This window comes from Harpia harpyja, chromosome 6 (genome assembly GCF_026419915.1).
Source record: "Harpia harpyja isolate bHarHar1 chromosome 6, bHarHar1 primary haplotype, whole genome shotgun sequence".
NCBI classification, from domain to species: Eukaryota; Metazoa; Chordata; class Aves; order Accipitriformes; family Accipitridae; genus Harpia; species Harpia harpyja.
Window position 1 is genome coordinate 696,418 of NC_068945.1, and position 18,268 is coordinate 714,685.

At 36.0% G+C, this 18,268-nt stretch overlaps 1 protein-coding gene across 6 annotated transcripts in view; it reads right to left on the reverse strand.

Annotated features, from left to right (window-relative positions):
* PACSIN2 (protein kinase C and casein kinase substrate in neurons 2) overlaps positions 1-18,268 on the reverse strand; it is a 63,731-nt gene that overhangs the window by 12,731 nt on the left and 32,732 nt on the right. For all 6 annotated transcript variants that reach the window (XM_052789547.1, XM_052789546.1, XM_052789541.1 and 3 more), the window contains exons 2-6: positions 15,953-16,063; positions 3,743-3,899; positions 2,754-2,989; positions 1,898-2,053; positions 616-791 (exon numbers count right to left, since the gene is read on the reverse strand). In XM_052789547.1, coding sequence (XP_052645507.1) covers positions 616-791; positions 1,898-2,053; positions 2,754-2,989; positions 3,743-3,899; positions 15,953-16,012 — 785 coding nt within the window. In that variant the 5' untranslated portion in view covers positions 16,013-16,063. The remainder of the gene's footprint in view (positions 1-615; positions 792-1,897; positions 2,054-2,753; positions 2,990-3,742; positions 3,900-15,952; positions 16,064-18,268) is intronic.

An 18,268-nucleotide genomic window follows, 5' to 3' on the forward strand; every position in this document is an offset into this window, starting at 1 on the left:
GATTTCTTGGAATGTAGTGAGGAGGGTCCAGGCAGAAAGAACAAAGTAAAATAAAAGACATGCTTTATCCATACCACAGTATAAAGAGCAGACTTTAAGATGGACAAGTTTTCAGTGACAGTCAAACAATTTATCAACCAACATTTATCCCCTAGTTAAGGTAATTACTTGAGACTGAGCTCTCATATTTTAACAATAGATGTGTTTATGCTATGAAGTTCATGTGTCTTACACTAATAAATTCTAGCTTGTTCTCCAATAAACATGCAAGATGCATAATACACCAAACCCCTCCTTTCCCAATCTTTGATCCAGCATTTTTTGATTCTAGGCTCTGAAACCATTCTAATTGGCACACATTTGATTATAAAAATACAAGAATGAGGGTTTCTTGGTTAATTTAACACGGTGTTAAATAAAACTAGTAAATGTTAGAGATAGATGCTAATCTGATCTTAGACAAAACGAATTAAGCTCTTTCACTTACACTTTAAACAAATTGAAGCAACACATTAGAAACAAATCAGATTCTAAACTCTAATCTACTTGGAAGCATGGATTACTTTTCATTGAAAAGTATTAAGCATTAATTTTTGAAGTCTTACACAGTTTTACCTTGCAACATTAGACAAGTCAAGGTGTTTTTGAACTTCCAGCAACACTTCTCGAAAGAAACGTAAGCGTTTTTCCTCAAACTGCTGACACTGTTCAAATACCTGCTCCATGTTTTCCATATATTGAGGAGTGGCATTATCTAATTCTTTCAGTGATTTTTCATACTTTTCTTTTGTCTGGGGGTGGAAAAAAACCCAATTAGTAATGTATTTTATTACTACCCTACGTAACAGACTTATCAATGTAGTAATGGCCAAGATTTAGACCAGAAGTTCCCAAAACGCATTCTCTCTTCATGACCACAGTACCTAAGTTAGGTCACGATGAGAGTTATCTAACAAAACTGCAGAACAGTTACAATAAAGTTCTAAGCCCCTTACCTGGCTTTTTAACAGAAGCCATGACAAATGTTAATGTAATACTAAAGATAAAAACCAAAGGAGCAACAGAGTAAATCAGACCAGGCAGTCTTTCAAGTTACAGGTCCCTTATTTAAAGATCTCCAAATAATTTCAAAGTGTTGTCTTTTCCCCTTCAGTAATTTACATAGTCAACTGAGTTATGACCAAAACAACCAAACATTGTATGCATCCCTGTGAATATAAATTGCGTACACTGTGAGCTCAGTTAACAGATAGAACCTCAGTGTCTACACTAATTTACAGAATTAGTCCACAGACAGGAATTAAAAGATCCCATCCCATGTAACATCAGCCTTCCAGATCACAGAACAGCATTCTCAAAGGGAAAAGATGTCTTTGAAGAAAGTCACACAAGAAAAGCCTTTTGGTAGCAGCCCGCTGAAGAGAGAAATCAAACTGGACAATAGAATGGTATTTCCACAATTGTATTTACTTTTATTTAAATGGATTATATCAGTTTACTTTCTTAAAAAATGCATTCTACAGTCAAGAATGACTACAAGTTTAGACGTTGTCAGCAAGCTTTAAGCACCTATCTCAAAGCCTCTCAAGTGAAATAACTCAACCCTCACTACTAAATGAGTAGAACTCTGTCCTAGAACTTCACTGTCTTTTTCTGCTTCCTTCCCTGCTGAAAGTACCTACATGAAATAGAGGCAATACATAATCTATTCTTCACAGAAGAACAACTTGGCAATCACATATGCTTTGAAGAAAACTCTAAGTTTTGGTATAGGACCGTAACTGAAAGCTGCACTGCAGTCCAGAGCACATTAAGGAAGAAAAAAAAAAAGCTTAAATATGCACAAGCTATAGGTTAAAAATACTGCATATGAACAGTATGTTAGTATACAGTATACCTTTAGTACATCTTGTTTGCTTCTCTCCACTTTGTCTTGTAATTTCTTAAGTTGTTCAGGATTTAGTGCTGGATCAGCTTTGCTATTTGTTTCTCTGGATACAGCCAGTTTCTCCTCTTTGCAGGCCGCATGGTATGCTTTCTTTGCAGCTTCCACCTACAAAGTAGATTTGAATCTTTGCATCTGCGACAGTTTATAAAACAACCATCAACTGAATTGTTTAGCCTTATAATTGTGTTGCAATGAAGAAAGTGTCAGGGTTTGATTCAGGATGTTCTTTCTTTTTTTGAAAAAAAATTTTTTTTTTTCATTTAGACCAAGGAATGAACAATATACAAGAATGAAAGTAAGGAAATTATTGTAGTACTTATGAATCATCATTCTCTCACCATACAAGAAATGTCACTCATACAGCTTAGAGAAGCGTGGAACAGACTCAAGAAAAGGTTTACAGAAAGTGCCCAATAGAACGTTTTTTCTTCATGCCCATGTTCTCCTGCTCCCCTTCTTCTACAAGCCTCTTATTTAAGAATAATGTTGTATGACAAGGAAAAAAAGCCCACAAATACTTTTCCCCTGCTCATTCCTTTGAGCAATTCATAACTTTCAAACGCATGAAATCAGATACTGTTAAAATGATAGCTTAAATTCCACTTTTTCCGGATTTTCACTGAAGTCATCAAGATTAGTAGAGACCAAGAGAAAAATACTTATTTTCAGAAGAGGACAGAAAGCAAGAGATCTTTTTGAGAAAGGAGGGTCCAGCAGAGAGAATAGGGAGTGTACTCCCTTATAGAGATTTGAGACATTAATATATTGTAACACAGGATATCTAATACATAATCTACTGCTGTACCTCTTTCAGCTTTTTTGCCCAGGGTTTCTGAGCTTTCCTAAATCCATCTTCTGCTTCTTTGGTTTCCTTAAATCCTCCCATCATTTGCTTATGAAAGGCTTCCTTCTGCCAGTTCTTGATTTTTTCAAAGTCTTCATTCATCAGTGAACCTTTTACTTCTAGATGTAGTTCACTCACTTTTTCAGCTTCTGACATAAAAGCACACCAAGCCCTTTCTACTGTTCCATACTGGGGGCCTAAACACAACAGAAAGTGTCATTCTCAGTAACCATCACCCACATGGAACTTATATTCCCAAGAAACTTCCTGAAGCTATTGACTTATATTCACTTGTAAACAGCAATATTGATGCAAACCTAGAAAAGGGAACAGTTTCTTTTCAGATAAATTTAGAACATTACAAATTTTTACACCAGAAGAAATAATACTCATTTAGTCTGGCCTCCTTCTCCCTGTACTATGATTCTCCATATTCCACCTATTAGCTCCTCTTTGAACTGCCTTCAATTTCTCAACACACTTTTTGAAGCATGAATAACCAGGAAAGGACAAACTGTTTCAGAATATATTAAAATGGTATCAGGTTAGTCTTCCATTAGAGCAATGCCTAGCTCTTATTACTAGTTTTTCCCCCACAACCACTGCCCCTCATTGTTCAGATACACTTCTCAAACTGTGTTCTATGCCATTAGTTGCCTAGAAACAGCCAGTTCTCTAGAACTGAATCTATTTGGATACCCCAACACTGGAGGCAAGATTCACCTGCTTCAGTAAGAAACAAGCAAACTAGCAAAGGAGCAGGGCTTTGTTTGTTTGTTTTTAATCAAGAAAAGCTTGATCATTTGTTACATTACTGAGCCTTTTGCAAAGGCTCCATTATAGGCTAAAAAGTACAAAATTTCTACTTTGTACTTACCAAAACAAAGATATACAGAAACATTTCTTTCCATTTGAGAAAGTTTTCGGAGTTCAAAATCAGAATGCATTACCTTTTTCCACAAGCTGTTTCCACCTTTTTGCCCATTCTGTCAGCTGCTGAGCATAGACCTTCTCTATTCGTGCCCGTTCATGAATACAATTCATAAGATCATTGCAAAGTCTGTGACCATCATCAATTCGTTTTACTGTCCGCTTGTAATTTCCAACCTATAAAGAGACAAATACTTAACAATTCCTGCTTTAAAGCTCTGAAAACAAGAAAAATCTCTGATTAACAAAAATACTGTTACCTAGGAGCAAGATAATCTACTAGCAGGAATTAATCAATTATAGCATAAGGTATTTTCCAATTAGTCTTAACACCTAACTGCAACACCACCACAAAGGCCACAAGTTCTTCTGTAAAAAAAGTTATTAAATTTAAAAGTGAAAGCTTTATTATATTTTATTAGTCCCGCAATGTAATTATGGACAGTCATCACAATTGTTCTGCATTATTATTGCTTAGTAATGTTTTGGATAATCAAGATATTTAACACAAATACAGTATTTCCCTCTTCCATGCTTATTATTAAGTACCTAATACCTTAATTTTATGCTGTGTTTAATCTTTCAGGATTAATAAAACTGTAAAGACATGCAAAAGAGTATTGCAACATCTCTATCAAGCATAATAATAGTTTTTGTTTAAGAATGCAGTACAGAAAAAGCACAACCACTATACATACAGCAGAGACCGGATGTGCCCTTTGTTACAGCTGTGCTTCACTGCTGACAAACTAGATAGCAACTATTTTGAAAGTATATGGTAGAATTTCATGTGGGAAGATACTGACAGCAATGACGTGGAGTTCCCATACCTAGAATTAACTTGCGAATGCTAAAGAAAAAAACCCATAGTTGCTCAGTGTACAAGCTACAAAAGGATGAGGACAGAGAAAAATGCACACTATATAATGAAAGTCCATTATATAATGAATCCTTTCACTTTTGTGTACACACCAATATGGAATCACCAATCTAGATAACTGAAGGGGAAAAAAAAAAAAAGCAGCCTGATACTGCTCCCAGAGTAATATTTCCACCAATTTCAAGGTCACTCAAGTTGGCTTTTGTAAACATTAAACAAGACATAAGAACTTGGATAACAGAATTTGCACAGCCTATTAAATATCACAGTTTCTTATCTGCCCTAACCACCTGACTGAAAAATAAAGATTAGCAGTAAGGCAGTAGATTAAACATTCAAATACTTAAAGCATGTTTGTAATTTTTACATTTGAATCATATCTGATTCACATCTTAAATACATTAAACCATCCAACTTTTAGGTTTGCATTTATTCGCAATTTTGTCAGCAGATGTACATGCAAGCCATCTGCTTGAGGAAAAACTCCTCAAAGTATATAGGGAAATACTCTTAAAAAGGGAAAAACCTCTATTAAGTGCTGGAAAAATGGAAAAATAGGTGACTATGCTGATAAATATAGATGTATGTTAGGACTCCTCATCAAAGCGGGGGGGATCAAAATCATCAGTGACAAGGACAAAACTAATTCCTTTAGTGGCCTCAAAGCATTCATTTGGGCATGGTTTTGGACTAGATCTGTTTCAACAGATCAAAGAAATTTAGGTAGCATCTACAAAAAGCATTAGTTAGCAGTCACTGATTTGTCTAAATCATGTAAAAAAAAAAAAGTACACACACCCCACCACCACCTTTAAACTTAAGTCACAATATAATTGAAGATAAGAAGCTACCAGCATCACAAAGAAGCTAACATCAAAAATCGAGATAGTCAATTCATCCATGTCAAAACAGATTTCATCTATTAACAAGAAAGTATGAAAAATAACCTCTCATTTTCAGGAGAAATAGAAATTGAGAAGTAGGTAGTTTCAAACTAACACTGTACGCTAACAAATATAATATACATATGTAATCAAAGCATTAAGAAAATTAAGTATCTCAAAGAATACTTTCTAAAGCCTTTGTATTGGAAGGGCAAATCATTCATCTGCTCAAAATTACTCCAGCTGTAGGTTCACAGCCAAGCAGACTTAAAACAGGTTATGCTAGCTTGGCACAACTACTGAAGCCTTACATTAGCATCAATTTGTGTCTCCAGTTATATGCCCAGGGATTTATGTCTCTAGCACGAACACTTCCTTTCATAAATTTTCACTATTAAATTAGCATTTTAAATGCTAATATTGAATGGGAGCTGGCTGCCTGATGGTATTTTTAATGCTTTCATTTTGTGTTGTCTGAGCAAATTCTAACCTCATGGTAATATCTAGCAGTTGCCAAATCTCAGGCAGGTATTCAGAGAACTGAATTAGTTTACCTATTATGGTCCACTCACTATTATCGCATAAGGCCACCTTTAAAGAACTGCATGCAGACCACAGGTAATTGACCCAAGCCACCTCCTTCTCCACAGGAGGACTGAAGGAACTAGCATCACAGTTTAGAACCAGTATAAAGAAGAACCAGGCCTACAATACTAGAAAATAACAACCTAGTATTCCAAAGAGAGCTTTTTATACTAATATTTTTTGAGCAAAAAAAAAAAATTCACTTGATTTATGAAACAGTAGTTTACAATATGTTAGACATCACATTCAAATTTCATGCCCTATGAGGAATGCTAGAATTTTGGAAATACAGCATTTTCCTGTGTTTCATGACACAGAACTTAAGTTATATATGTGGCATTTAACATTTTTAAAAACCCAGTGGTTTATTAAAAAAAAATTTCCTTTTAAGTTATGGACACTGCAATGATAAATGTTTTTGAGAAATGGAATGTGCAGCCTGCCATTGTAAGAGGCAGACTCAGAGGTACAAGAGCGCAGGGTATTTAGACCACAGAGCCAAGTAAAGGGAAAAGAACTCTAGTCTTTATGCAGCCAAGGAACTACTAGGTTAACTGTAGATAAGTTAAAACAATTAAATTAAAAACCTATAAACACACTAAAGACACACTGAATTCTGGAGAAGAAAAACACGACTTAATACATTGTTTTATTCAATACTATTTTCTCCGATTCCCGAGGTAGACTACAAACATTCTGCAACACTTCCCCCTTCCCCTTCACAAGAAGTATTTGAGCTAAAACAAAAATGACAGATTCCTTTATTTGTAGGAACTGACCGGGGGGGGGGGGATAAAAAAATCCTGTGTTTCTTTGTTTCAGTCAGAGCCACATTTACATAACGCCTTGCAATTTTCAGATTTCTCGATTAGCACTGTTCAGTACATGAACATATGATTTTACTAGTTAGAATAACTTTCTGATGATTCTGAGCATTGGGCTATCGCCTGTTAAACAGACAGCAGACAACAGAGACATGAAGTTATTAGTTCCCTTGTCCTACAATTGAAAATTTGTTTCAGAAAGGTAAATAGCAAGATTATAAACTTTCTTACAGTTTCAAGAAGAATATTTTAAAACTATATCCTGCTTTAATTTTAGCACCAACACTTCACCCATCTGAAAGAGACATTTTATTACACAGTACCAAATTCAGTTGCTGTTTACCCTTAGTTGCCAGAAACACTTCAAAAGGAAGTAACTCCAAGAGTTTATTTCTGCAAAATACCACTATAATCGTCACTTTCTTGATGCAATTCTGTGAAAATTGTGATTCAGGTTTGTGTCACCCCCCCACCACCCTTTTCTAAGTTGAGTTATCCACCAATTTCCCCTTTTCCACTGCAAAAAATAGAGCTTTGCTACTAATAAGGCTCAGCTGATCCCATTTTGCCCCATTTATCTCTTACAGGCATTATAGATGCCTTCAGATCTCCATTTTGCTTAGTCAATAAAACATTCCTTCTCATTTTGATATTTCCTCTCATACATGAACACAGCAATGTCACCTCAAATTCTTTGTCAAATCTAAGATTTAGGGAATCTGTAATAACCAGAGAAAAAACACACAAGCACACTGTGATGAGGCATTTAGTATTGTATAGTTAGCAGTCCAATCATCTCTCCTTTGTGACTGCCAGTGTACTAACGTAGCCAAACACCAATATGATCTTTAGTGGGAATATTTAAGAGCTTACAACCTCATTATTTTACAATTTCACAGCACTAAACACAACAGGGGAGTCTTAAATTATCTAGGCTCCTTTACCTCAAATAGACTTTTTCTTTTTAAGCATGTTCATAGAGCAGGATAAAAGCCTATAGAGAGTTAAACACACTTAGCAGGTTTTTCTGGTACACTGAATGAAAAATAAGGGTATTTTAATTTGTTAGCAGCCCAGAAGGTGGCAAACGTTCAGCTATTGCTAAACTCCAGTCAGTTAATTCTAGTATATCATGATAATTGTTATAACCACAAATATTTCAGGAGTTTCAAATGCCTCAAGTAAGATTTGATGTCAACTCTTTTTCCAAGCTTGCCTAGCTTATTCATAACTAGTCAGCCTTTATGAACTGGAACCATCTGAAAGAAAGTCCGTCACCATAGCATACAACAAGGGGTTTTTTTATGGGCAAATATTCATAGGGAGGAAACACAATAATGAGCTTTGAAGGCTCGTAGTCAAACCCACGCATACCGATGGCCAATGTGGGGACACACTTACTATTTCCAGCATTCCATTTAACCACGAGTACAATTTCTTTCCAGTTACGTCAAACAGGAAGTTTCCAAACATTTCAACCAGCATTAACATCTATAATACTGTGGGGGTTTTGTAAATAAAAATAATTATCTTGGTGCATAATTAGCACATACACAGTCCAAGTACCTATGAGCACTAGCTCTGTGTAAGTTTTGTAAGTTTACCCATATAAATCCACCACTGGTTGCAAGAAAAATCCTGAGGAAGCTCTTAAACCCACAAAATCTAAAGCCAAACATACCAGTAAACAAACACCTGGCAATATAAATGGAGAACATTATGTTGCTCAATGTTATAAGGAGAAAAAAAAAATGCATATAGGAGATACGACAGGAATCCACTATTGCAGAGTCCAAATATTTTTAAAATGAAAAAGCTAAACAGTCCAGTTTGCTTCATCAGCAAAAAGCATTCATTGACAAGTAACTGAAATCCCTCAACATAGGAACAACTTTTCATTATTCAAGAGTGAGTTTTGGGAGCTTCTCCCTCTTAAATTCCCTGCATTCAACATACACCCCCTCAACAGATAACCTCATGTAGATGTTGGCTGATAGTAGTAGGCAAGAAACACAGGTATCAAGAGTACCAAATGGGCAGGACCAAGACCATCTGAGCAGACAGCTTATAATGCAGTTCGTGGGAAGCATGTCCCAGATCGGCTGCTTCTGCTATCCAGAGTGTTGGGTTTGGGCCTTGCTTTGGGGTTTCTTTTGGGGGAGAATGGGAATGCATATGGTGGCCAAATTTGATTCATTCATACTACATAGGGGACCAACTTCCCCCTTCTGAATGAATTATCTTGCTAATGGATACCTTCACACATACTTCAGAATGCAATGAAAACCACGTGCTCAGTACCTCAAAATGCACACCAGGTCCTGCCCTCCAGGGGAATCAGCCACAGGCCTAAGTTCACAGTGCTAGTGCCAGTTGCTGGTTTAGCAGCTGTTCAGAATGACTATTTTTGTTTGGATAAGTAGGTGTTTTCACAGGGCAGTTAAACACCTCTGCAATAAATGGAGAGGGCTCCATATTGCTGATGCCAGCAGAAAATAAGGGAGTAAGGACTCACATCTACGGTATAAGTGGCACACAGTCTGTGAGGTACCCATGGCTCATTAAAAATAAGTGCTTCTATAGGCAGGGTAGCTCTTTCTTTTGATGTCTTACCTTGCAAGATATGCACACACTTCTACTTTGATCTCCTTTCTTACCTTCCCAGGTATCTAAGTGAACAATAGCATTGGTCTCAGCTTGCTCAAGGCATTTTTCTTCTATTGTGACCATAACAGTGATTAGCAAGCATAAGGCCAGAGCTTAATTAACAAAACACATCACAAAAATTGGCCTTCCATTTATTATTAACATACCAAATTCTTTCACGTGCATTTCAAAACTTCTTCAGTAGAACAAAGGCAATAGGGTTGTCCATGTCTTGTCTTCTACTAGAGCAGTACAATGTTGGAACCAACCAGTTTTGCCAGTCTATTTTTGGATGCAAGAAAGTGGCATGAATGATTATGACACTGAGATGTATATACAGCAGTCATGCAAATGCTGAGAGTCTATGTGACAGATGAGAAAGAAATACAAAGGGTTTCAAATTGCACATCGGGTTCCAAATTTTCCACTTTCCCTTGGAAAAGTTACTGCCATCCTGCTCCAGGTTATCAGCAATAACCTTTGATTACCCAAAGCATGCCACCCTTGTCAGCTAGATAACAGAGATGAAGGAATTCCTTCTTAGAGCATATCAACAAGATTCCTTGGTCTTAAAAAATTTCTGCACCCTGAGAGAGCCATAAGCTTAACCAGATACATCAAGGTACACTGAGGCTTGTTAGAAAGATGAAGAATGAAAGAGAAGCTTCCATTTCTTAAGTAAATTAAGGCATTACTACAACTGAAACTTTGATAAAATCTTCCACTGTTATTGTGGCAATATCTTTCAGAATGTCTTTTCTTACTATTTTGCAATTCCTTGCTCTTGAAGCAAGCTTAGATGAAAACATCTACAAAATTGTCTGTTTCCTAAAGTACTTCTACTTGGTAAACACCTGGACATATCAGAGGAAAAAATAAAGATTTTTTCCTCCTGAAAAGGATTTATCCTGCTAGAAGGGAAAAAACTTTAGTAGTAGCTTGGATTCACTAAATACTGAGAAAATTCCACAATTTAATTGTGAAAGCTGCTATTTCTACTGCATGCTAAAAATAGATGCATATTTCTGAGCTCCTAATTTTTCAGTTATATCAGCTGTTCTGATACAAGATACTACCTATGCCTAAACCTTATCCTACCTACATTTTTTGACTGATACATCTACAGTAAGTCAACACCAAGAACACAAGTCCAAACAGCAACTTCTCCAGTTCCCTTTCACTAAGACGACAATTTCCCAACCACAAATCTGAACCTGATAACAATATCTATGTAGTAATAAAAAAATACTAGTCTTTAAAGGAAACAAATTACTATTTGTATTGGATTTCAAGCATTGAGCTTGACTCTCAATGCCAGAACTGGAAGTTTCCATGAACAGTGTTGAAATAGAAACCTAATAAAAAAAGCTTCATAGATGAAGTAACCTGCATTGAATTGCTCCATGGACAGTTTCAGCATATGCAACCAGACAAAGTTAGAGCAGTAAGTTTAGTACCATGCAACCATATACTACAGATTCACATTTTTAAATGTGATCAGACTGCTAGTAATTACCTTTGTAATAAGGAACCCTAGCAAAGGCAGTGACAACTCCAAAAGAAAGCAAACACTTCTAGAGCCAGAAAACTGATTAAGAACTGTTTTATTCCCTAAAGACAACATTGTATGAAATTTCTGTCAACAGCAATGGCAAAAACTTTCAAGTTGGTTTATCAACATTTTATTAAGTGTAGTTCTTATTGTCAGCTCAACAGAACATCAACATTCAAGAAATAAAAGTGGTTTAATTTCAAAGATATGCAGTGAGCAAAAAACAGGTTTCACAGTAAGTTCTTCAGATAGGTCCCACACCCGGCCACCTCACTCTTTCCTAAATGTCTTTCAAGAAAAAGATGGGCTTTGCAGCACACTCCAAAGGTAAATAAATTTGAGTTATTTTGGAGTGTGAGGCAACAAACTCAAAAGCTCATCCTGCCAGACTGTGTCTTCTGTGCCATGGCCAAATTTAAATACTTTCACTGCTTTCAGCTGTGGCAGTAAAACATAGCAAGGTAGCTTTTAACAAAGTGCAGGCTGTCTTTAAAAACAAAGAAAAAACCCTATTGTGTCAAATATCTTAAAAACCTCTAATGAAAGAGTGCAAATGACAAAATCCGCAGTGATGATACAACTTCCAAATCGATTAAGAGTTCTTTACTTCTTGTTACCTGAGACATGAAGTACTGAGGCTGGCATTCCAGAGACACCGCATCTTTTCTAATTAAGTCAGACAAAACACATTAATCAAAGCAGTTTAGTTATCCATTTTGAGAAAGATTAAGACTAGAATTCAAAGTTGCAATCTTCAGAAACAAAATAACTGATTCAGAAAATATGGAAAAGGGACAAGTTTTAGACTAAAATTCAGCCAAATTTAGTTTGGAAAGATGGCTCCAAGCCAGAAGTACTTAAACAAGAGTTTGGTAATTAAGTTTGACAAGCTTGCTGTTAGTTTCTGCATGTCACTTAACACTGAAGAGTTATTCTTAAGTTAAATTTATTAAGACTTGCACAGGGCTTCCTTTACTTTAGGTTTGTGTTCTACCAACAGAAGCCTGGCAAACCTCCCCCCTCTTAACTCTTGATCTGAAGGGTAATTCCAGTCTTACTGTTTTGTCAGGCTTCTCTGTAGAAAGGTAAGGTTTAAAGTCAAATGGTACATTCTGCCAAGGCATTACTTGACCTAAGCAAACTGCTGGATACCTTAATTATTCACTCAAATAATCAGAAGTATATACAAACCAAAATACATTCCAGGCTAGTATCAGGCATGCATGTCAAAATGCAGTTTCCTCACATAAATGCACAGAAGTAGAGTGCAGAGGTCACAAGAAAAATACTCCTGGACAAAAGTAATCACTCAAAATATCCTATATAAAGGCTACACTGCAGCGGACAGCACAGCTTTAGGTACTTTACCACCTTCCCTTATGTTGTGTGCTTTAGTCCAAGCATTTTGTTCAGTGTGGGACAAAACCCCACATTCCCTGCCACACAATGCTACATGCAACTATAAAGGCTGTCAATGAACACGCAAGTTCCACATTATTCACATTTCTCACTATAATAGGGTATTGCCAAGACTACTGGTCTTCTGAACAGTTTAATACCCAGTAATAAGGAGTCATCCCATGATAAGTGTCAGAGTGCAAAGAAACAGCAGTTTCCACTGAGAGAAAAGTTTATATACATGTTTTTCTTAAGACAGCTTTGTAAACATGTTAATTCTCTCAAACTACACAAACTTTGTAAATTTACCAAGCATAGCATGCATGAATGTCAAAATTCACTACCATGTCAAACCTTCCTGTTAATAGTTCAGCATTACTATAAAATAAGCTATCATTTATATCAGAGTACTCTTTTTCATGTTTAGTTCAAAGTAACTTAGTGAATCCATAAAAGCTCCATCTCCACAGAATGCCAGGGATGTCATACCACACATTTTTCAACTCTCCATGCAGTTACATAAACATTTAGGCATACCTACTACAGTCTTTCAGCTATACATACAGCACTTTATGATAACGTGCTATATCTTTTGAACTCGCTAACCTATTCTATGTTGGTTTTTGCTTTTCTTTTTTTAACCACCACACAAATGTCAGAGTTGATATTTTAAGCACTAACCAACTATAAGACTTTCACAGCCTCCCCTGTTTCACTGAAATACCACTTAATTTCAACATATTGAAAATTCAAGCCTTTAGTCACTTTGCTAAAATAATGACAAAGCCTTTAAATCCATAGTAAGAACACAACCATCTCTATTAACGTTTTTTAAAGAATTGGCATTGGTAGCCACAAAACTCCCAAACTTGTCTGTCCTAAGAATCAAACACCACAAAGCAGATGAACAGCAAAACAAGTGGTGTTTCCTACATAATTCAATACTCAAAACTCCAAAATTCAGTGAAATATTTCCTTTTATATTGCTAAACTGTCAAAAGCTTAGTACAAGGAAATACAGGATTTTTTCTTTTTTTTTTTTTTTTTTTTACTGTGGTCATCAATTCCATGGAAAGTCCAATTCTGCTTTCAGAAATACTGTTAATACTTTTAACATCCTTAACGTCACTTCAGTAACAAAGCCATTGACTTATCATTGGGATTGATTTTTTTACTGCAGCCAAACCTTTGTTTCACTCCCTGAAGAATGAGTGTGAAGATGGTCTCTAGAATTTTTAATTAACTGAAACCATTCCCTGAGAATATAATTGCATCTTCAATTTTGGAGACTACTTTTAACCGATTTTAGCATATTATTAGTTAATATGATCTATGCAATGCTAGTTTTCCCCTTTGAACAACTTGCATACCTGTTCTAGTCAGCATTTGTCAACTCTCAGAACATATTACTTTTCCAGCCTGATGTACTTAAAGTTTCAGAAAAAAATAAACTAATTATTCAATCTGTATTTTTTCCTTTTGACCATTTTAATTTAACAACCTTTGTGGTTATACATCAAAAAAAGAGAAAGAACAGAGAAAATAATTAAACCTATAAGGAAAGAAACTGATTGCAATACTGAAGTCAAACTTTTTTATCCAAGGATAAATAAAGATATACTCATGCATTACACATTACCCTACTGACATTGCTTATGAAACAGACTGCAGTTCTGATCTTTTGGAAGGAATACATAGAAAAGTCCAAAGAAACAGATTAAGAAGTACTGTTTACAAAATGATATAAGTCACCAACGGCACAAACATCTTTAACCCACCTACAATAAGCATCAAATACATTTAAGCTATGCTTCATAAAGGTCCTAGCTTAGGCTAATTGCTATTTCTGATCATCTATCATCCTTTAATATTAAATGCTTGAGTTCACATTTGTCCAAACAATCATACTAGTTTACAGAATTCCCATTCTCATTCATTCATCTTTTATGCTTCCAGACACGATTACTTGATGGAAGACAACAGCTTGGTACAGAATAACCAGGCAGAAGTCGTGTTTTCCTGCCAAGTATAGGATGCCCAACACACATCCAAAAAAATCCCTTTTGATCCAGGATTCTTTTTTCCTGACTGCCTCCTTATTTTGTTTTGAAAGACTTCTACCAAGGAAGCCTGCCCAGAAAGTTGCCTCAGCATAAAATAAAAAACACAGAATAATTGAGGTCGGAAGGAACCTCTGGAGATCATCTAGTCCAATCCCCTGCTCAAAGCATGTCTGATAGATCAGATTGCTCAGGACCATGTCCAGTTGAGTCTTAGACACCTCCAAGAGTAGAGGTCCCACATCCTCTCTGCAGTCATACCACAGAGTACCCATACAACAAAAGGGGTTAAGACTTAGAACCCAGTAATTTTAAACCCACCTCTTTATAAATAGGATAGACATATTTAACATAATAGTAAATATGTCTCCTCAAAAAACGATAGCTGTCTACTAAACAAGAACCTCACTGGCATTAGGTCTTTTAGATAATGTATCGAAAAATAATGGCAGATCTGCATCAAAATGCAGTATGTCACCACCACCACCACAGGTTAGTGGTCTAGAAAAGCTTTCATTTAAAAGGAAGCACAGTGTTAGGGCACCAAAACCAAGCTGTCTTACATAGTCTCTGGTAACAGAAATATTCAGACATTTTCCTCCTAGCCATTTTCATCTTTGCTACAGTTCAAACTCAAAAGACCTCCGAGGCACATAGTAGAAATTTGCCCCACTGAATACAGTTCATCTGGACAGCATACTTACCTCCAATTAGGTCAGTATTGACACTGTCAAACCTTTCCTTTTTCTTGCAAGAAGCTTTTTTTTTTTTTTTTTGTAAAATGCTTTCTGCTTTATGAAGTTTGCTCTCTTTAAATCTTAATCAAATTATCATAACATCCAAAAGCCTTCTTCAGATTTGGGCAGCACAAATTATTGATACTACAATATGCTTTGTACTATCTTTCTGCATGTATGCTCTTACATTGAGATAAACATAAGATAACTTCTCTCAAAACAGTTTATACTTGTATCTAGACAAAAACAGGAGGCATACAGTACTTTCACACACTATCTCATATCTGTAATTTATGTACACTTACAGTAGCCTTTAACCAGTTACTTCAGATTTAACATTGATCACTCGACCCCCTTGGTAATTTTAAAAGCTATCCACTCACACCCCTCTTCAGCAATAAAAACTGACAAAGGTTTAATTCTGAATTTCATATCCTACCCAAATGGATGATCCTCAAGTTTTTTGCCAGTTAAAAACCCTTGACAGAATTAGGCCAAAATCTGAAAGGTCATTTCTACACTGAAGGCTATTTCTGCAGATCACAATAACCAAAGGCATCTTGTATTGCAGCTCTCTCCACAGTTTATAATGTACAAAAATCAGATTTTCTATAGTAAGGGTAAGAAATAAAATTAAAATATTGTGATAAAACATTTGGATTACCTCCCAGAAGCTATCACTAGAAACTTCTACTCCAACAGAATCATCGTATGAGCCAGACATTTCTAGGTATGAAGAGCTTGTAAGTATTCAGAGCTTAAACACCTTCAGAATCTGTAGAGAGATACAAAAAATTATTTATGAGCATTATTAATGAAAAACAGTTATCAAAAGAGAAATGAAGTTAGGTAGCATCCTTCAATTCTTTGATATCTAGGGATGCCAAATAAAAACAAGAGGTAACAACGCAGGGCATGTAAATAAGTGGGTTTCACAACAGAACACTATTCTACCACACAAAGTTCTTGGCTTTTATGACATAGGTCATCCAGAAAATCTGCCTATATCACTTTCACCGAACTCTTGAATTTATTTTATCATAAAATTTCCTATTACAACCAAAAGAAAAGATGGAGCAGCGTGATGCTTACTCAGTAAGTATTCTGCTTCAAAGCATTCCACAAGACAATCAACTGACCTTTGCTACTGATACAATAACCTGCATTGCTTCCTACTCCTTTTTCACTGGAAATCTATATTACATAATGAAACCCACTGGAAATATTTAAGGCCAAAACCACTTGCTGAGTTAAAGAAAAATAAATAAATCTTTTCAGAAGGAAAAAGTTTTATTTCTGTAAGAATTTTAGATTCAAATCACCTACTTGAAATCTAAAGGCATCCACAAATGCAAAACAGATCTTCCTCAGAAGCAACATAAAGCAAAAACAACGTGAAGGGCATTGCAGCTACGCAAGTCAAATGCAGGAGACAAGACCCGCCTCCTTCCCCAAAGTCTTTGTACAGTTTATGATATTCAGACAGCCCCAGTTATCTCGCTCAGCCAGCTGTGACTAGGTCTCTTACTGGGCTAGTAACTACCTGAGCTACTTTTGTTACTTTCTTGCCACCACTCTTGTGCATTTTAAAGCAGATAATAGATTCTAAATGATGGTATGATGCACATATCTACTGTTCCACATGTACCAAGTAAACGGCTATAGGCTCCATGACAGAAGGTCTCCTTGAAGCTGAGAATTACTTTCCCTAGAAGTTGAAACTCCTGCACCTAGTTTTACTGTATTTCATTTGTGACATGTTACCATACTATTTCATTTTTTTTCTTTTAGCAAAACAAACAAACAGAAAAAAATCAACTTTATTAAAATCAAGTCATTACTTTAACAGTTCAGGCATTCTCACTTATATAGACACAGCTGCATGGAAGAAAAACATGATCTATCCTCATCGAAGGAGATGGCTCTTTATAAAGCACTGTGTATAAAAAAAATTAGGGTTACAGTAAGCTAACATTTAATGTAAGTATCAAAACCAGCACTGAGGCAAAAATTCAGGCAAAAATTCACATCCACAAATGCACTTTGCGGGGTGGAGACCAAGAGGTAGGAGAGGAAGGAAACAGCTCCCTCACACAACACACACATGCAAATCCCTGCCTGATCTCTATAGATAGTTAGTTCATCAAGTTCTGTTCAGATTTCTCCTATCAAGTTTCCCTACAACTATGGCCAGGGCTACATATGGGTAAACAGATTTTACCACCCCTTCTGGGATGAATACCTTTATTAGCAGACTACAAGGTAAAGCTCCCTCTCTCTTTTGCCCTATGAATCTTACTTGCCATAATGCAACAGGGCCACTTCAAAAGGAAGAGCAGAAAATGCCTACAAACCTGGCCTAACTTGCAACCTAGTGGTTATGACATGCTGCTGAGAGCAACAGAATTGAAAGCCGCCAAGGAAAATTCAACACTAACTTCGCATTTCTTGGATATTCTGAAAATAACCATGCCATAAGGGTAGGCATACACCACTTGTTTGTAACAAAAATGAGCTACTGAAACAAAACAGTTGTTTGGACAGTTACAGCACAAACAGAACAAAACTGCTGTGGCTGGGAAGGCAAGCTGCTTCTCCTGAACAGTTTTTCATCCAACTCATCTCCATAATCCAATTCACAGAAAGCTTAAATAACCATAACACTGAATACAGAACTGAAACCTACAACAGAAACATCAGTTGTTAGATTTTTATTTTGAAAAGAGAGCCAAAAATACAGGAAGGGTTCTGCAAAATGGCAACAATTAGAAAGGAAGATGATACATTGAGACAAAGTATTTTTACATGTTAGTGTAACAATCTTCAACTTGATTATGTTATTAGTAATTACCAAAAAACCTGCTTTTCCACCTGTGCTTTTATTGAATCAAGAGGGAAAAGTGCATTAAAACACTGTTCAATTGTCAGTTTCTTAGCAGCACACCTGTACATTTAATGTGTTCTTTCCAGATAAATTTTG